This window comes from Mytilus trossulus, chromosome 2 (assembly GCF_036588685.1).
Source record: "Mytilus trossulus isolate FHL-02 chromosome 2, PNRI_Mtr1.1.1.hap1, whole genome shotgun sequence".
Classification (NCBI taxonomy): Eukaryota; Metazoa; Mollusca; class Bivalvia; order Mytilida; family Mytilidae; genus Mytilus; species Mytilus trossulus.
In genome coordinates, this window is record NC_086374.1 from 85,761,910 (window position 1) to 85,781,313 (window position 19,404).

Consider the following 19,404-nt stretch of genomic DNA (forward strand, 5'->3'; position numbering starts at 1 on the left):
AGTAGACTAATGCCGCTACAAGGCAGCACTCGCACCCGCAAAGTGGCGAGGGATTAATATAAGTTGCAAAACTTGTTTCCCAATCCACTGTAAATAAATATGTTTAAACTAAATAAAACCTGATATATATAGATTATCGTTGATTATCCCAACGAGATTGATTTTCTTGCTTGAGCTAGTACAGTGAAAGTGAGAAAAGCAATCGAATTGAGATGACCTATGATAATCTGTTTATCACTATTTTACCTATGACGACGTTGTCAATTTCGTTAGCAATGCCATGTGGCCTCCTTAGTTTCTAGCGATAATTTTCCCATTTCAAGCGAGAAGCATGATATGAAAATTATCACAAAAAAAGATCAAAGGAAAAAAGCACAAAATAGCGATAATCCTAATTATCACATGTATCAGTTATATTACATTTACTGACACTGTGTATCAAAGTCTCATCAGTTGGGAATGGTCTGATTTTTAAGATCACATGGAATCTGTCATCACTAAACTTGGCAGATATGTTCCTAAGAACCTTCATGTTTAGAAGTCATTCAAGTAATGAAAAAGCAGAACAAACTATTCAAGGACTACAAAGGTATTGAAATTGCAAATAAGAATATATAAATTGTTAATTAATGGTTATAAAATTGAGAATGGAAATGGGGAATATGTCAAAGAGACATCAACCCGACCATAAAAAAAACCAACAACAGAAAGGTCTTCAATGTAGCAAGAAATTCCCGCACCCAAAGGCGCCCTTCAGCTGGCCCCTATACAAATATATACTAGTTCAGTTTTCAATATATTTACCTGTAATCATACTAGGGGTTAGGCATGGCCTGCACCCCATACATGGGCAAAATAAGTGTCTTGTCATGACAATTCATAATATGAATGGTTCACATTGGGTTCCTTTATTTTTCAAGTTTTTTTAACTATGAAAAAGATGTGGTATTATAAATGCCATAGAGACAACTAAAAATCCAAGTAACATTGTATAAAAAATTAACAATAATAGGTCAAAGTATGGCCTTTACCGCGGAATTCAAACAGAACAGCTAACTAAAAAAGTGCCCCAAAACGACAAGTGTAAAACAATTTAAACAGGATCACCAATGGTCTAATATATATAAAATAAATGGGGAATGTGTCAATGAGACACAGATGATGCCCCACTGGCATATAACATTATAAAGGGACATAACTCAAGAACTGTAATAGTGATGCTCCCAAAATTTGTATTTAATATGAGTTTTGTGGTAATAAGCATTGTTTACAAGTTCATAACTTTTTGTTGAGGCAAACTAAAGTTATCGGAAGGAAACAAATATTTCAGCAATTTTCCATTTGTAAAGGGGCATAACTATAGAACGTTAAAAGTGACGCAACCAAAATTCAAAAGTGATTTGTGTTTTGTGGTAATTAGCATTGTGCATAAGTTTCATAAAATTTGGTTTGGAGCAAACTAAAGTTACAGAACAGAAACAAATTTTGGTACGTACGTACAGACGGACAAGGGTAACAATCCAAATCTAAAACATCCATACTCCACACTAACAAACAACATGTACTGATTTCGTGTCATGGAATGATAACGCAAAAAACGTGACGAAAATGTTCAACTTGGATGTCATGCATAAAATGATGAAGTGTTCAGGAAACAGGAAGTTGGATGATGGATCTTAAAATGTATCACACAGTATAGCAGAATTATATAAACGATGAAACCCAATTTCATAAAGCCATGCAAGGCCACGGTTTTTTAATTTGTTGGTTTACGGATTATTCCCATAAAAAAGTCGGGTCGGTCGGTGGGAAAAAAAAAGAAAAAAATATCTTTGAAAACAGAAAAAATATGCAAAATAAATATATATTTCACCTTACTTACAAAATGTTTGTCTTATATGCTGTTTTGTCATCATTTCTTAACATCAAGTTCGATGAAATGTTATTGATCAGTGATCATGAACATCGTATGACATCGTTTAATAATTTCCTGTAAAAAAGGGGGGTTGCACGGACAAAGACGAAAATAAATCGTCATTTCACAAACAAGAAAAACAAATTTGTGTAGCTCTCAATCAATTCCTGAAAACTTGGTAAATAATGATCTTCAAGCACAAAAACTGATAAAGAAAAACGTCCACTGGAAATACGACAAAATCAGGTTAATCAGTTGTCATGCAATCCGGTTTTTATCCCAATGATCGATATTTTTTGTTATCTATGAAACAAGAAAATTTCAAATGATTCGTTAATGTTCAGTACTTTAATGATGTATTCCACCTGTCCACATTTGTACAAGTCTATTTCTCTGAGATGATGCATTTTACAGACTGATGACAAATAAGGGAAACGAACTTATTTTGTAATTGGTTTTAAACACAAGTTTGATTTGTCTATTTTTAGAAACATAAATTGGAAGTTTTATTTTTCACAACAGAAAGTGTTATCAACTTTGTTGATGATCAATGCATTTCATTTCATAAATAAAAGAAAATTTTAATTATTTTTAAGGGATAATGCATTTATAAGGGTCGGCGGGAATAAAAAAGCATGAAAAGTCAAATTTTATTTTTATTCTGAAAATCTGCAAAATCGGGTCGGCGGATCCGTAAACCAACAACAACAAAAAATGGCCTAAGGTAGTTCCTGAGAAAGTGCGATGACAATATTCATGGGAAGGACAGAGGGATGGACATATGAATGGTCTGATTAATTGGATGGACAAATGAATAGACAATGGAAAAATAGTTATTGATAATGATATAAGGTATAGGACTTACAACTCCAATGGAGAAATAATTATTGATAACGTTATATGGTATAGGACTTACAATTCCAATGGAGAAATAATTATTGATAATGTTATAATGTATAGGACTTACAACTCCAATGGAGAAATAATTATTGATTATGTTATAATGTATAGGACTTACAACTCCAATGGAGAAATAATTATTGATAATGGTATAATGTATAAGACTTACAACTCCAATGGAGAAATAATTATTGATAATGTTATAAGGTATAAGACTTACAACTCCAATGGAGAAATAATTATTGATAATGGTATAATGTATAAGACTTACAACTCCAATGGAGAAATAATTATTGATAACGTTATATGGTATAGGACTTACAACTCCAATGGAGAAATAATTATTGATAATGTTAACGTTATAATGTATAGGACTTACAACTCCAATGGAGAAATAATTATTGATAATGTTATATGGTATAGGACTTACAACTCCAATGGAGAAATAATTATTTATAATGTTATAATGTATAGGACTTACAACTCCAATGGAGAAATAGTTATTGATAATGTTATAAGGTATAGGACTTACAACTCCAATGGAGAAATAATTATTGATAATGTTATAAGGTATAGGATCCCCTTCCTCCTCTTCGCCTTCCTCTGGTTTACTGAAATCAATCTTCCATCTATCCATCATTATTGGTAAGCTATGTGATACACGGAATAAAATCTTGTTCAAACTCTCTCCTTCATAACCTAAAAAATAACCCAATTATCAATTAAATTGGGATGCACAGAATTTTTTTTTAGCTGTGTTTGATAGAAATCCACCATAAGCAAGTGCACAAATATATGTTCACTAAAAAGACATTGATTGATATAGGAACATTCAAACACAAAATAAAAACATTTGGTCTGTTTTGTGGGGGGGTAAAAACAACCAAATTTTCAAAAGTTTAAAAATAGTTGAACAGATGTATTGATATTCATAAGTCATTTAGTGCAATTTTCAGCTATGTGTTAATTTAGTCAAAATGTATCAGTAAAGAGCTTTTTAGTTGTTACTTGTTGTGTAATTCGCACAACTTTTTGGAATTTTGGATCCTCAATGCTCTTCAACTTTGTACTTGTTTGGATTTATAAATATTTTGATTTGAGCGTCACTGATGAGTCTTATATATGTAGATGAAATGCACATCTGGCGTACTAAATTATAATCACGGTACATTTGATATCTATTTACACCCCTAGGTCGATGCCACTGCTGGTGGACGTTTCGTCCCTGAGGGTATCACCAGCCCAGTAGTCAACAGTTCTGTGTTGACATGAATATCAATAATGTAGTCATTTTTATAAATTTCCTGTTTACAAAACTTTGAATTATCTAAAAAACCAAGGATTTACTTATCCCAGGCATAAATAACCTTAGCCTTATTTGGCCACAAACATTTTTGGAATTTTGGATCCTCCAATGCTCTTCAACTTTGTACTTGTTTGGCTTTATAAATATTTTGATTTGAGCATCACTGATGAGTCTTATGTAGACGAAACCATGTCTGCCGTTCTAAATTATAATCCTGGTACCTTTGATAACTATTAACTACTTACCCCCCACCCGAGCTATTTAGTTGTTACTACTTACCCCCACCCATGATATTTAGTTGTTACTACTTACCCCCACCTGTGATATTTAGTTGTTACTTCTTACCGCCACCCAAGCTATTCAGTTGCTACTACTTACCCCCACCAAGGATATTTAGTTGTTACTACTTACCCCCACCCCAACGTAAACACCTGGCTAGATCATTTCCTGTACCCAGGGGTAAAACCGCCACAGCAGGTCTTTCTGTATAATTCATCTTATCTGAAATATATATATTCATAGGTAAAAATTTAAAGTTTTGTATTGTTTTGAATATATGAAGGTAAAATCGGGATGTAAAGATCCAGAGCCCCTTTTCTTATAATCAAAAGAGAATGTGATTTGTACTGAACATTCGTCATTCACAATTTTTTTTGGTGAAAAAGAGTTTTTTTCTTTCTCTAAACAAAATGAAGCTTTAACACATACAGGTTTTATACTTCTATATTTAGTTCAACCTTCAGACATAAAACACTATGAAGGAAGTTTTTAAATGGTTAATTGCTTTTAAAAAACAATACAAAGTAAAAAATGCAAAAGTAAAAAATTACACAGAGAACAAATGCAAGAAAAGGTATGTTTACCTGAAGTATTAACATTTTCTATTAATTTTATTATAGATAATTTTCATTGTGTGTCCACCAGTAAATAAAAATACATTGAGGGTTATAGTGGGGTGCTCATTTTCGCCATATCTTTCCACGTTTTCTACAGTTTAAGTTCAGGTCTATATGTTTTTGAAGTGTACTGATATTTCTTGGGGGACACATATTCACTGTTTTTACACATCTATTTTTAAACCAGATGCTCTGCAGGGCGTAGCTTTATACGACCGCAGAGGTTGAACCCTGAACAGTTGGGGCAAGTATGGACACAACATTCAAGCTGGATTCAGCTCTAAATTTGGATTGTGATTAAATAGTTGACACAGCATAGGTTTCTGACACAGAATGAATGTGTTGTAATGAACTTAAAATTTTTGTTTTCTCTTACAGCAATTCACTATGCTGTTGAATATTAATCCTCTCAAAAAAATGTTTGAAGAAATTTTCTTTTTATTTATGAAATTTCAAATGAGAAAAATTGAACCCAATTTTTTAATCACATCCCCCTTTCCCTTATTCCAAAACTAATCTCAATTAAAATTTTCTAATGGAGTTTGCAACAATAACTACTCATTTAAATACATCATAAAATATTAAGATGTAAAAAGTCTGCTTGTTTTCACTAAATGGTAAAGATTATTTAAATTTATCAGTTGGTAGTAAAAAGTGAATATACATTGTATATTGTATATAACAAAGATTTAAGTTGATTCTGGACAAAGAAAGATAACTCCAATTAAAAAAAAATCTTGCAATAAGATATTTCTTGCTTACTATTCTGGACAAAGAAAGATAACTCTAATTAAAAAAAAAATTTGCTATTTCACAATATTGTGAAATTAGATATTTCTTGCCATTGCACAATACTGTGCAATTGAAAAGACTTGCTATTGCACAATACTTAATATAATAATTTTAGATCCTGATTTGGACCAACTTGAAAACTGGGCCCATAATCAAAAATCTAAGTACATGTTTAGATTCAGCATATCAAAGAGGCCCAAGAATTTAATTTTTGTTAAAACCAAACTTAGTTTAATTATGGACTCTTTAGACCTTAATGTAGGCCAATTTGAAAACGGGACCAAAAATGAAGAATCTACATACACAGTTAGATTTGGCATATCAAAGAACCCCATTTATTCAATTTTTGATGAAATCAAATAAAGTTTAATTTTGGACCCAGATTTGGACCAACTTGAAAACTGGGCCAATAATCAAGAATCTAAGTACATTTAAGAAATAATTCATGGGGGCTTGAATATATCGTTATTTTACCACGGGTTGGCCCTTTATGACAAATATTTTACCCTGAGCGATAGCGAGGGGTAAAATATCGGCATAAAGGGACAACCCGTGGTAAAATCTAGATATATTCAAGCCCCCATGAATTATTTCGATTCTAATAGGACAAATACGGCAATTGTTTTGGATCGAAGCCTCTAGGTGATGGCCATTATTTGCCGTTCCCATAAATTAACGCACTTTTAGATTGGCGTAAAAGAACGGAGCAAATAACATAAGTGACATGCTAAAACTATTCACAAAACTTCATTAAATTGATTTGGATGAATTTTAATGATTATTTACTTATATGTCTTCTATGTATATAAAAAGTGGGCTTATACCACATTTTAGCATCGTTTGTTTACGTTTCCTTGTTGTGATGATTTTCGGTATCAAAAGCGTGTATTTTCCCGGAAAATGCTTAAATTATATAACGTCATCATTATATGACGTCCGGTACTTCATTCATAAAAAAAAACATATGACGTGGGAGTACGATCGGAACAGCCAATGCAATATATTCATATTTTACCACGGGTGTGTACTCAAAGCGTTTGAAGGACGTCATGTTAGAATTTCAGATATAACATATCAAAGAACCCAACCGATTCATTTTTTGTCAAAATCAAACTAAGTTTAATTTTGGACCCTTTGGACCTTAATGTAGACCAATTTGAAAACATGACCAAAGTTAAGAATCTACATACACAGTTAGATTTGGCATATCAAAGAACCCCAATAATTCAATTTTGATGAAATCAAACAAAGTTTAATTTTGGACCCTTTGGGCCCCTTTTCCCTAAACTGTTGGGACCAAAACTCCCAAAATCAATACCAACCTTCCTTTTATGGTCATATACCTTGTGTTAAAATTTCATAGATTTCTATTCCCTTTTACTAAAGTTAGAGTGTGAAAACTAAAAGTATTCGGACGCCGACGACGACGACAACGATGACGACGCAGACGACGACGCCAACGTGATAGCAATATACAACGAATTTTTTTTTTAAATTTGCGGTTGTATAAAAAAATAAATTTCACTATAGATGAACAGCAGACATTTCAAATGTGTAAATATCAGAAATTTAGGTCAATCAGTCCAAAAAATACTAAGAAAAAAATCTTTGAAAATACTGTTTTTTATTCAGGAAATTGACCGAAAATCATTGTCCGTTTTTTTCGATCTTTTGCAGTAGGTGCCATAATTTTGTTTAAGTTTAAAAAATAATCATATTTGTTATAAAATTATAATTTATAGTCATATTTCTTCCATTTTAGCCATCCTTTGAAGTGTTTACAACTCAAAATCATAAAACGGCAAAATTGTGTCCACGACGAATATGGGCCCCTCACTGTAAGTACTAATAGTCTAACCCAGCAACATGTATATTTGCCAGAGCACACACAATCTAAGCCTGCTTCATAATGATTCTTTGGAAACATGTAAATTAAGGTTAAAATCATATTTTATAGTATCAGATATTAGATATCATAATGATATTTTATAAGATAATAACAAACCAGATGCTCCGCAGGGCGTAGCTTTATACGACCGCAGAGGTTGAACCCTGAACGGTTGGAGCAAGTATGGACACAACATTCAAGCTGGATTCTGCTCTAAATTTGGATTGTGATTAAATAGTTGACACAGCATAGGTTTCTGACACAGAATGAATGTGTTCTAATGAACTCAAAATTTTTGTTTTCTCTTAGAGCAATTTACTATGCTGTTGAATATTAATCCTCTCAAAAAAATGTTTGAAGAAATTTTCTTTTTATTTATGAAATTTCAAATGAGAAAATTTAACCCAATTTTTTTAATCACATCCCCCTTTCCCTTATTCCAAAACCAATCTCAATTGAAATTTCTAATGGAGTTTGCAACAATAAGGTCTCATTTAAATACATCATAAAATATTAAGATGTAAAAAAAACTGCTTGTTATCACTGAATGGTAAAGATTATTTTAAGTTATCAGTTGGTAGTAAAAAGTGAATATACATTGTATATTGTATATAACAAAGATTTAAGTTGATTCTGGACAAAGAAAGATAACTCCAATTAAAAAAAAATCTTGCTATTGCACAATATTGTGCAAATAGATATTTCTTGCTTACTATTCTGGACAAAGAAAGATTACTCTAATTAAAAAAAAATTTGCTATTTCACAATATTGTGCAATTAGATATTTCTTGCCATTGCGCAATACTGTGCAATTGAAAAGACTTGCTATTGCACAATACTTAATATATTGGACCAACTTGAAAACTGGGCCCATAATCAAAAATATAAGTACATGTTTGGATTCAGCATATCAAAGAACCCCAAGATTTCAATGTTTGTTAAAATCAAACTAAGTTTAATTTTGGACCCTTTGGACTTTAATGTAGACCAATTTGAAAACAGGACCAAAAATGAAGAATCGACATACACAGTTAGATTTGGCATATCAAAGAACCCCATTTATTCAATTTTTGATGAAATCAAACAAAGTTTAATTTCGGACCCCGATTTGGATCAACTTGAAAACTGGGCCAATAATCAAGAATCTAAGTACATTTTTAGATTCAGCATATCAAAGAACCCAACTGATTCATTTTTTGTCAAAATCAAACTAAGTTTAATTTTGGACCCTTTGGACCTTGATGTAGACCAATTTGAAAACGGGACCAAAAGTTAAGAATCTACATACACAGTTAGATTCGGCATATCAAAGAACCCCAATTATTCAATTTTGAAGAAATCAAACAAAGTTTAATTTTGGCCCCTTTGGGCCCCTTATTCTGTTGGGACCAAAACTCCCAAAATCTATACGAACCTTCCTTTTATGATCATAAACCTTGTGTTTAAATTTCATAGATTTCTATTTACTTATACTAAAGTTATGGTGCGAAAACCAAGAAAAATGCTTATTTGGGTCCCTTTTTGGCCCCTAATTCCTAAACTGTTGGGACCTAAACTCCCAAAATCAATACCAACCTTCCTTTTGTGGTCATTAACATTGTGTTTTAATTTCATAGATTTCTATTAACTTAAACTAAAGTTGTAGTGCGAAAACCAAGAAAATGCTTATTTGGGCCCTTTTTGGCCCCTAATTCCTAAAATGTTGGGACCAAACCTCCCAAAATCAATACCAACCTTTCTTTTGTGGTCATAAACCTTGTGTTAAAATTTCATAGATTTCTATATACTTTTACTAAAGTTAGAGTGCGAAAAAGTATTCGGACGACGACGACGCAGACGACAACGCAGAAGACGACGCCAACGTGATAGCAATATACGACGCCAACGTGATAGCAATATACGACGAAAATGTTTTCAAATTTTGCGGTCGTATAAAAACTGGATAATTTCCATAAAATTACAAACTCTGGGGCAGCAACCAGACAACGGGTTGTTGAATTCTTCTGAAAATTTCAGGGAAGATAAATCTAAATCTGATTAACATCAATGCCACTTGTCAGATTTGCTCTAAATGCATTAGTTTCAGAGATATTAGCCAAAAACTACATTTTACCCTTATGTTCCATTTTAAGCCATGTTGGTCATGCTGGTTGGTGGGATCATCGGACACATTTTTTAAACAAGAAACCCTAGTGATGATTGTGGCCAAGTTTGGTTAATATTTGGGCCATAAGTTTTAGAGAAGAAGATTTTGTAAAAGTTAACAGACGATGAGGACAGATGACAGACACCAATTGATGAGAAAAGTTCACTTGACCTTTTAGGTCAGTTGAGCTAAAAATAAATAGTTAAATCTCCAGATGTTTGTCTTGAAATGAATTAATACTTGGTTAGATCTTTGGGTTAATAAAAGTTTTATATGGTATAGACAAATTTCCATTAATTACAACTTGAAGTTGATCTTCAAACATCTATTTAACCTGTACTTCCAATTGTCTATGTTGAAATTTTTTACAACTTGTGGAGATTCGGTTAATTCAAGCCTGCTATAGTATAAGTATTACCCATGGCATCTATGAGCCATCCCACAGTACCGTCTCCACCACAGGCTAATATTCTGGCTCCTGGGACGTCATGAAAAAACTGTAAACTGGAAAATCAAATATTACATAAGATCAAGTTTAAAATTTGAATGCACTGAATACAATAATTTTGAGATACATTTTATCATTGTGACAGCAGTTACAATCAATTGTAACTTATTCAATGCAAATCATTAATAATAACTGAACATGCTGAGGAGGAGTAAGACAACTTCATATTGTAATGTCTTTTTTATGATTCTTAGATCACTAGGTTCCATGCCAAACATTATCAGTCATGGACTGTCATTTTTTTTCTGATCATGCTATGTTGTATTGGCGCCTGTTTACAGACAGTTTCAAGCACAATGTGTGGTGTCATAGCTAAAAATTGTTATATATGTATATATATATATTTATTATCTGAATTCAAATGGCTTAAATTCATCAAATATCACTTCAGGAGACCTTATGTTGTTTTAAAATAAGGGTTGTGTAGTGACTGATAAAAGTTGCTAACATCTACTTCATTTGGAAAATTGTTTCATCAGCAATCATGCAACATCTATTTATTTAAGGTGGTACCTAACACTACAGGGAGATAACTCTGTAAAGTCAGCTAAACGTTTTAATTACATTGTGTTGTAAAAGGAATATTAAGCTTCTCAATGATCAAAATTGGTGTTTGTCAAATTGCTATATAACCAGTGTAATTTTTCTGATAAAATGTTTGGTTCAAAATTTTTTAAATTTTTATATTTTTGTTAATTTACTTTGACAAAATTTTATGAAAATTAAACGAGCCTAATTAATTTTAGTGAAAGTGTTGGGTACCACCTTAATATTTACAATTGTAATTTCAAATAGCCATGTGGCTTCAACAGAAATGCCTTTTAAAATGTTTTTCAGATGGACAACAAAAGAACAATGAAAACAGTGTGAATAAAATGGCTTACATTGGACCTTTAGGAAAGATGACCTCAATAATATTACAGATTAAACAATCAAATTACCCCTGCATTGGTCCTCCTTTTAACATATCATACACCTGTCGGGGATTCAACAGATACTGAAATTTTCTCAATAACCTACAAAATACAATAAAATACAATAAAATACAAAATACAATAAAATTATTTACATTTCGTCACTTGAACAATAATAGGGCCTTTCCAGAAATGTTGGTTAAAGTGAGATGATAGGAGTCAATTGGAAGGTATTGAAACTTAGTTTATAGTTTGAAATTATATACATTGTGCGTTGTCCTTCATAAAGTATGTTTCCTACATTAATTCTCGGGTACAAGTATGAAACAGACTCACATTTGTCAATTTAACATCTAAGTTATGACTAAATAAACCATTTTAGAATACATATTAATTTTGAAAGTTAAATTTTGTTATAAATTATACTTCTTCATAAACTTGGTATTGAGTCACCTGTAATTTTAACTAACTGCTGTAAAAATTAATGATAAGAACTTATAATTTAATTTTGAATGTAACACGTCTTCTGATTGGCTGATGTTATTTGGTTATCAGCCCATAAACATAATTTAGTCATGTGACAGTGACGTCATCAATGTTTTATCATGGTTTTCTACGGTTTGAAATGGAATTCTGAATTAAATTATAAGAAATGACTGTAATATTTTTTCTGTCTTTTCAAAATAATATAAAAAATGTTAAATAACTCGCTACGCACGTTATTCAGTGTGAACCAAATTTTTTATGTTATTTCTTCATAGACAGAAAAAAATATTACAGTCATTCCTTAAGTAGAAAATTAACATCATGTGACTTAAAATAAATAATGATTTTGTACAGCTTGACCTTGGTGTGACCATGTAATGTAGTGTATGCATATGAGAGGACTACATGGGAATTTTTCTTATTCTGTCCATTCATCAAAAACTTTCATGTTCATAATCCTGATTTTGGTGTCCAATGATCCATGAAAGTCATATAATGACCTCTCAATAAATGTCTGTTTTCACATCTCCTTTCTTTCAAACTAAGATGCTTGTGTTTATAGGAGAGAATGAATTTATTTAATTTGTAAGTTTAAAAATTCCAAACTAGTAGATTGAAAGGGAGACAATTCAATTTGTAATTTAATTAAAGGGAAACAACTCACAATGTACTTCTGTTCAATAATCATTTGTAAAATAACACAACCTTGTTATCTGAATGTTTAAGGGCACAATTAAAGATAAGTAACTATTTCAAAAAGAATCTTAAGGGAGATAACTTACTTAGCACCTTGTTTTCCGCCACTTTTTGGATTTAGAAAGATGAGCAATGGATGTGTGCCTGGTAATGGAGTGATTTGAAATGAACCCTGTAAATTAAAATATAGTAATAATTAAAACACATTCTCTCATACAATTATTGTATATAAAAGCCTTGTTTATTGGTTGTTAGACAACTATGGAGATATGAGTCTTGATTATTGGTTGTACATACCTGCCAACTTTTCAAAATGCCCATGGGGGTTTAACGTGAAAGATGGTTCTTATAGTCCAACAAAACCTTCAATTATATTCTAATGTGGTTTTTTTGGCTTCTTCATGCTTTAACAAGCTCATAGCCATTGTTAAATTATTTGTTTTCTTTAAAATAGTGGACAAAATTGCTCTTACAAAATTTCCACTTGGGAGCCTCCATGGGGGAACCCCCCCGCAAATAGTGACAGTTGGCGGGTATGGAACTTGTACCATTTAAACTATTGTATATATCAAAGAGATTTTTTTTTTGTAAGATCAGTAAGGAAACTCTTCATTGGTTAAGAATCTTCCATCAATGTTTAGTCATTAGTGTTGATGTACAGTCGTTATATTTAGATTTAGAGCTTTAATTTTGTATTGATACTTGGCTACCGTTTCATGATCTCTTTTTGCTGGGTGACTGTCTCCATAATATCTACTGTACAACATATCTCATTTTATTCATACGTTTTGGAGGAATGTAACTAAGGTATGTGCAAAATACCAAACTATTTTCAGTTGTTTTCAGTAAGAATGGAAATATGATTAAGTCACACAAGTCTGGAAGAAAGGTGACTGATTGAACAATGTCAGAGAAGCGGACTACATTTTGTACATAAAAAAGGAACTAAGTTATCTCTGCCCCTCTCCCTTCCACTATAATTTCATAGTGATTTTGGCATATCTAAAAGATTTTAAAAATATAGTACCTTTTAAAAGCTTTATTTTAAATTGGTAATAATTGTTTCACTATACTGCACAAACTTGACCATTTTTATTGTACTTAAAGAAATGCTAACAATAAAATACTTACAGGGCCTTCAAATGTAGTTGAGTCTGTTCTTTGTAAACCTTTTTTGTTCCCTTTGACTTCTGAATTTCTCTGTCTTTCCTGTAAGAGACAAATGCAGGTTACTTATAAATTCTACCAAATACAATCACTAATGAAACAACTTCAATATACAGTAACACCAAACTCAAATAGGTAGATTCAATTCAATGAAGCTGTTTCATCTAAAGAGTACAGATATAATACATAACAGTTTTCTGTATAACTTTTGATAAAATTTACTTGCAATGATTTTAAAATTGCAAAGAATAAATTGGATTCATAAATGAATGGTTTCTGCACTATTTTGTGTATTTCACCTTAAATTTTTTTTTGTGATAACTTTTTCATATTATGCTATTGGCTTGAGATATATTTTTTTTATCATAAACTAAAGCTGCATACATGTGCTGTTGTCAATTTAAACCTCAATGGCATCAAAGACAAGATAGCTTTAAACAGATCATCATCTTTCAACCTCTAGGATGAATCTCAACCATAAATCATCTCAGGTATGTCGCTCTTTATGTGTTATTCAAAAGTAGGCACCACATTTTTTAGGTTAGTTACCAAAAATTATTACATTCATTTCTTATAATTTAATTTGAAATTCAATTTATAATGAGTAGATCAGGAAAAAAATGTTGATGGAGCTACAGTGACATCTATGAACTGATAAACTAAAAACTTTCAGCCAATCAAAAAGATATGTCACATTCAAGATTAAATTATTTGTTCACATTAAAAAAATAACATCGCAGTTATTCCTGAAATTACAGTAGTATTGGTAAATGTAGGATAAATTTACTCAAATTAAGTTTTCAACTGAGCAATGAACTGATTATGCCTGAAGTAGCGCCTGCTTAAATTTTAATAAAACTGACAAGTCACAAGAAACAAGACTGTGTCCCAGGTACACGGATGCCCCATCCGCACTATCATTTTCTATCTTCAGTGGACCGGGAAAATTGGGGGAAAATTTCCAAATTGGCATCAAAATTAGAAAGATTATATCATATGGAACATGTGTACTAAGTTTCAAGCTGATTGGACCTCAACTTCATCAAAACTACCATTTTCAAAATCTTTAACCTGAAGCAGGCCAGACGGACGGTTGGACAGACGAAACGACGGATGGACAGACAGACAGTTGCACAGACCAGAAAACATTATGACCATAAATGAGGCATAAAAACTGATCAACACTTAAATGGTTTTAGCTGTAAAAATATCACATGTTATTGTTTGATTGGTTAAATTATAAAACATTTTTCTAAAATAAAAAAGTTGTAAATTTATGATTTGATTAATGTATGTGACCATTCAATTATTCATTAATAGCTACTAGATGGTAAAAGTTTCAAAAAAATATGATATAATTTTTTAACACTATTATAAAATAAGTGAGTTAAAAAATACAAAATTTGAACCAAGTTATGGTGACCCAAATGTTACTAAGCTGGGTTGCACCACATAAGAAGGTTATAACTGTTAATCTAATGTCATTTGGACTATATAAAGAGAGATAACTCAATATTATGTTTGAACACTAACTGGTTTCCTGTTGAAGTTATCCTCTTCCTGTCAATGGTGAATTGTGTAACATGTGCTAATAATTATTAAAGCATTAAAACTTATTGATGTCCTTCTGAGTGCATTAACAAATGGTAGCAGAGCGTGGTTGAAAAGAAAGACATCAGAGTGTATAATAAAAGAGTTTAAAGTGGAGAGAAAATTCAAAGGTGGACAAAATGTCAACAAAAATAAACCCCCCCAATTACAATGCAAAACTGAAATCATACGAACTTAACAAGCAAGAACTTTTGGCCTGGAAAGAAATAACTGATTTAGATAAGAAAAAACAGGGTGTTGTAATTGCCTTATCCCTACCTGAAGATGATGAATCAAAAATAAGAGAAAAAGTGTTTGATCAGATAAGTTTAGATGATTTAAAGGAAGACACAGGTTTGACCACACTAATTACTTTTATGGACAAGCATCTTGCAAAAGATGATTTAGCTGACAGTCTTGCAAAATTCGAAGATTTTGAAGATTTTCAAAGGGGTCCTAATCAATCAATTCAAGATTATGTAGAAACATTTGATGCTAAATATCGAAAAATCGAAAAGAAAAACATGAAGTTGCCCTCTGAAATATTGGCATTTAAATTACTGAGAAGAGCAAAAATTACAAAAGAAGAAAAAATGTTAGTCCTTACAGGCATGAATTATGAAAACAAACCAACATTGTATGATGAAGCAAAGAGATCTCTAAAGAAATTTAAGGGTGAAATGTGTGATTCGGACAAAATTTCTGCCTCAATAAGTAGCATTAAACTTGAACCTGCTTTTTTGGCTGAGAATGAAGAAGCCCTCATGGCAGCAGGGTATTCTAGAAATAGACAAAAACCATTTCAATATAATGGTAAGGGGGACTTTTCAAGAGGTAGAGGCAATTTTTATAGAGGATTTAATAAAAGTCAACGGGGTGGACAAACAAATTGGACAAAAGGAGGCAGCTCTACAGTAAAGAAGAGTATAAATCCAAAAGGTTCAGACGGCACATTATTGACATGTAGTTCTTGTGGATCTTTTCGACATATGATGGCAAACTGTCCACATAGCTGGGAGAATATGCAGGAGAGAGTAAATATAACAGAGGAAGAAGAAGTAGTCATGTTTACAGGGAATGTGCGTGAGGATATCACTCGTCTTGGGATAGATGCACGAAACTGTGCTGTTCTTGATAGTGCATGTAGTAGCACTGTTTGTGGACAATTATGGATGAGAAGTTATGTTGACTCTTTAAATGAAACAGATAAAGCGAAGATTTTTAAGGAGGATGGCAACAAGGTATTTAAATTTGGAGGTGGAACACGGTTAAAATCAATTGGAGAGTATAGTCTGCCAGCAGTTATCGCAGGTAAAGATGTCACAATAAAAACTGATGTTGTAGATTCGGACATACCACTTTTATTGTCTCGAACAGCAATGAAAAAGGCAGGTGTGAAAATGGACCTGGAAAATGATACTGCAGAGATATTTGGTCAACATATATCATTGAATTTAACTTCATCAGGCCACTACTGCATTCCAATAGATAAAACTGAAGAAATTCCAGTCGCAGATGTATGTGCTGTGAGACTTGAAGAGTTAGACTCGAAAAAGAGATATGCAACCTTACTGAAGTTGCACAGACAATTTGCACACCCACCAATGAAGCGTTTAATTGCCCTTTTGAAAGATGCTGGGGTATGGAAAGAGGAATATGAACAAGAATTGTTGACTATAGAGGAACAATGTGAAATTTGTAAGCGATATGCAAAAACCCCACCAAGACCAGTAGTGTCCCTACCTATGGCATCTCAATTTAATGAAAAAGTGGCAATGGACCTAAAACAATGGAATGGACGGTGGATTTTGCACATGATCGACATGTGGTCACGGTACACTGTATCTGTTTTTATTGATAGGAAAAAGACAACAGGTGTTATTGAGAAAATGATGACTAATTGGATCGGAATATTTGGTGTTATGGGAACTATATTAACAGATAATGGCGGTGAGTTCAGCTCAGATGAAATGAGAGAGGTTGCATCAATACTAAATGTTAAAGTTTATACCACAGCTGGTGAAAGTCCTTTCCAAAACGGACTATGTGAGAGAGTCCATGCAATTACTGATACTATGCTTATGAAGCTAGAAGCAGATTATAGACAGGTGAATAATCAGAGCCTTCTTTGTTGGGCAAATATGGCAAGAAATTCTTTACAGATGTGGAATGGTTTCAGTAGTCATCAACTTGTTTTTGGACTTAATCCTAACCTTCCGAACATTTTGAAAGACACTTTGCCCGCTTTAGAAGGAAGAACTTCAAGTGAAGAATTTGCAAAACATTTGAATATTTTACATGATTCTCGAAAAGCTTACATTCAATCAGAATCTGATGAACGCATTAGACGAGCACTACGTGGCAAAATAAGAGCATCAGAGCAGATATTTAATCACGGTGACAGCGTTTTTTATAAGCGAGAGGGAAAAGATCGCTGGCTAGGACCGGGAAAAGTAGTTTTCCAGGATGGAAAAGTAATTTTTGTTCGACATGGAGGAGTATTTGTGAGGGTTTCACCAAACAGATTAACTAAAACTAAAGATATTAATTTTCGAGAACAATATGACAATATTGAAACACCTGATACAAATGAAACAAACATTCATGAAACTAGATATACCAATAAAAATAATGAAGTTTCCCGTAAAGAAAAGAAGAATTGTTTTTCTGAGTTATTATCAACATCAAAAGAAACAATTCCTCAGATGGAGAACATTCAGGCTAAAATAATCCCTAATCTAAAAGAAAATGACAAAATTCAGTACAAACTGCCTAATTCGAACACATGGACTAAAGCTACTGTACTAAGTAAAGCAGGAAAAACAACTGGGAAAAATAAACATTGGTATAATGTTCAAGATGATGTTGATGAAGATAAGAAAAGTGTAGATTTAGATAAAGTTGAGTGGGAAAAGGTCACAGGTGACAGTGATGAGAATGCAATTGGTGTAAATATGACAAAGAGTTCCTTTTTAAATGATGAGGAAATTGCTAAACAAACAGAACTTTCAAAACTCCATAATTTTGACACTTATGAAGAATGTGATGACATAGGTCAGAATGTTCTTTCTACAAGATGGGTTATTACAACGAAAGATAATCAAACAAAAGCAAGACTTGTTGTGCGAGGTTTTGAAGAAGAATTTTCTATGCAAAGAGACAGTCCAACAGTAGGAAAAGGAATGATTAAAATATTCCTTTCAATTACTGCTAGCATGAATTGGATCGTTAAAACAACGGATATAAAGTCAGCTTTTCTTCAAGGGAAGTTATTAGATAGAGATGTTTTTCTGAAGCCCCCAAAAGAAAGCAATTCTGAGAAAGGAAAAATATGGAGATTAAAGCACTGTTTGTATGGACTTAAAGATGGAGCTAGACAATTCTATTTAAGTGTAAGGGAAGAGCTTCTAAGTTTGGGATGTAAACAATGTAATCTGGACCCGGCAGTGTTTGTCAAACATACTGACCAACGTTTAAGTGGAATAATTTGTTGTCATGTAGATGACTTTCTTCATTCTGGGGATGAAAATTTTGAGGAAGTTATGAGAAAACTGCGGACAAGATTTGTTGCTGGAAAAATTGAAGAGAAAACATTTTCATATGTAGGATTTCAAATTCATCAGGACAAAAAAGGCATAATTCTGGATCATTCTGCATATATGGAGAAAATAGATAATACAACTATAGAACCATCAAGAGCTGCTATGAAACAGGATGTACTTAATACAAGTGAGCAAACCTTGTATAGGAAGTTAATTGGCCAAATAAATTGGGCTGTTCAAGTTTCAAGACCTGATATGGCTTTTGAAATGATAGACATGAGTACTAAACTGAAAGAAGGGACAGTGGCACATTTGATAAGAGCAATCAAAGCAAGTAATAGACTTAAGGAAATTAAATCAATAGTTTCATTTCCAAAAATGAATAAAGATATAAAAGAATGGAAAATTATCGTTTTAACAGACGCCTCTCTGGGAAATATTAGTAATGGAACTGGAAGTACAGAGTCTCATGTAATTTGGATAGTTGATAATGACAGTAATAGCTGTCCGATAAGTTGGCAAGCAAACAAAATCAAACGTGTAGTAAGATCAACAATTGCAGCAGAAGCCTTAAGCTTACAAGATGGGTTAGAGTCTAGTTTTTATCACCGTCGAATAATTGAAGACATTTTAGGATTAAAACATAAGACTATACCAA

General features: G+C 32.4%; 1 protein-coding gene across 9 annotated transcripts in view; it reads right to left on the minus strand.

Moving 5' to 3' along the window:
* Nucleotides 1–19,404, minus strand: part of LOC134708213 (diacylglycerol kinase beta-like) — a 109,737-nt gene that overhangs the window by 22,998 nt on the left and 67,335 nt on the right. For all 9 annotated transcript variants that reach the window (XM_063568574.1, XM_063568580.1, XM_063568577.1 and 6 more), the window contains 6 exons: nucleotides 13,579–13,656; nucleotides 12,534–12,619; nucleotides 11,293–11,367; nucleotides 10,262–10,347; nucleotides 4,533–4,622; nucleotides 3,348–3,514 (listed from right to left, as the gene is read on the minus strand). In XM_063568574.1, the coding sequence (XP_063424644.1) occupies nucleotides 3,348–3,514; nucleotides 4,533–4,622; nucleotides 10,262–10,347; nucleotides 11,293–11,367; nucleotides 12,534–12,619; nucleotides 13,579–13,656 (582 nt within the window). The remainder of the gene's footprint in view (nucleotides 1–3,347; nucleotides 3,515–4,532; nucleotides 4,623–10,261; nucleotides 10,348–11,292; nucleotides 11,368–12,533; nucleotides 12,620–13,578; nucleotides 13,657–19,404) is intronic.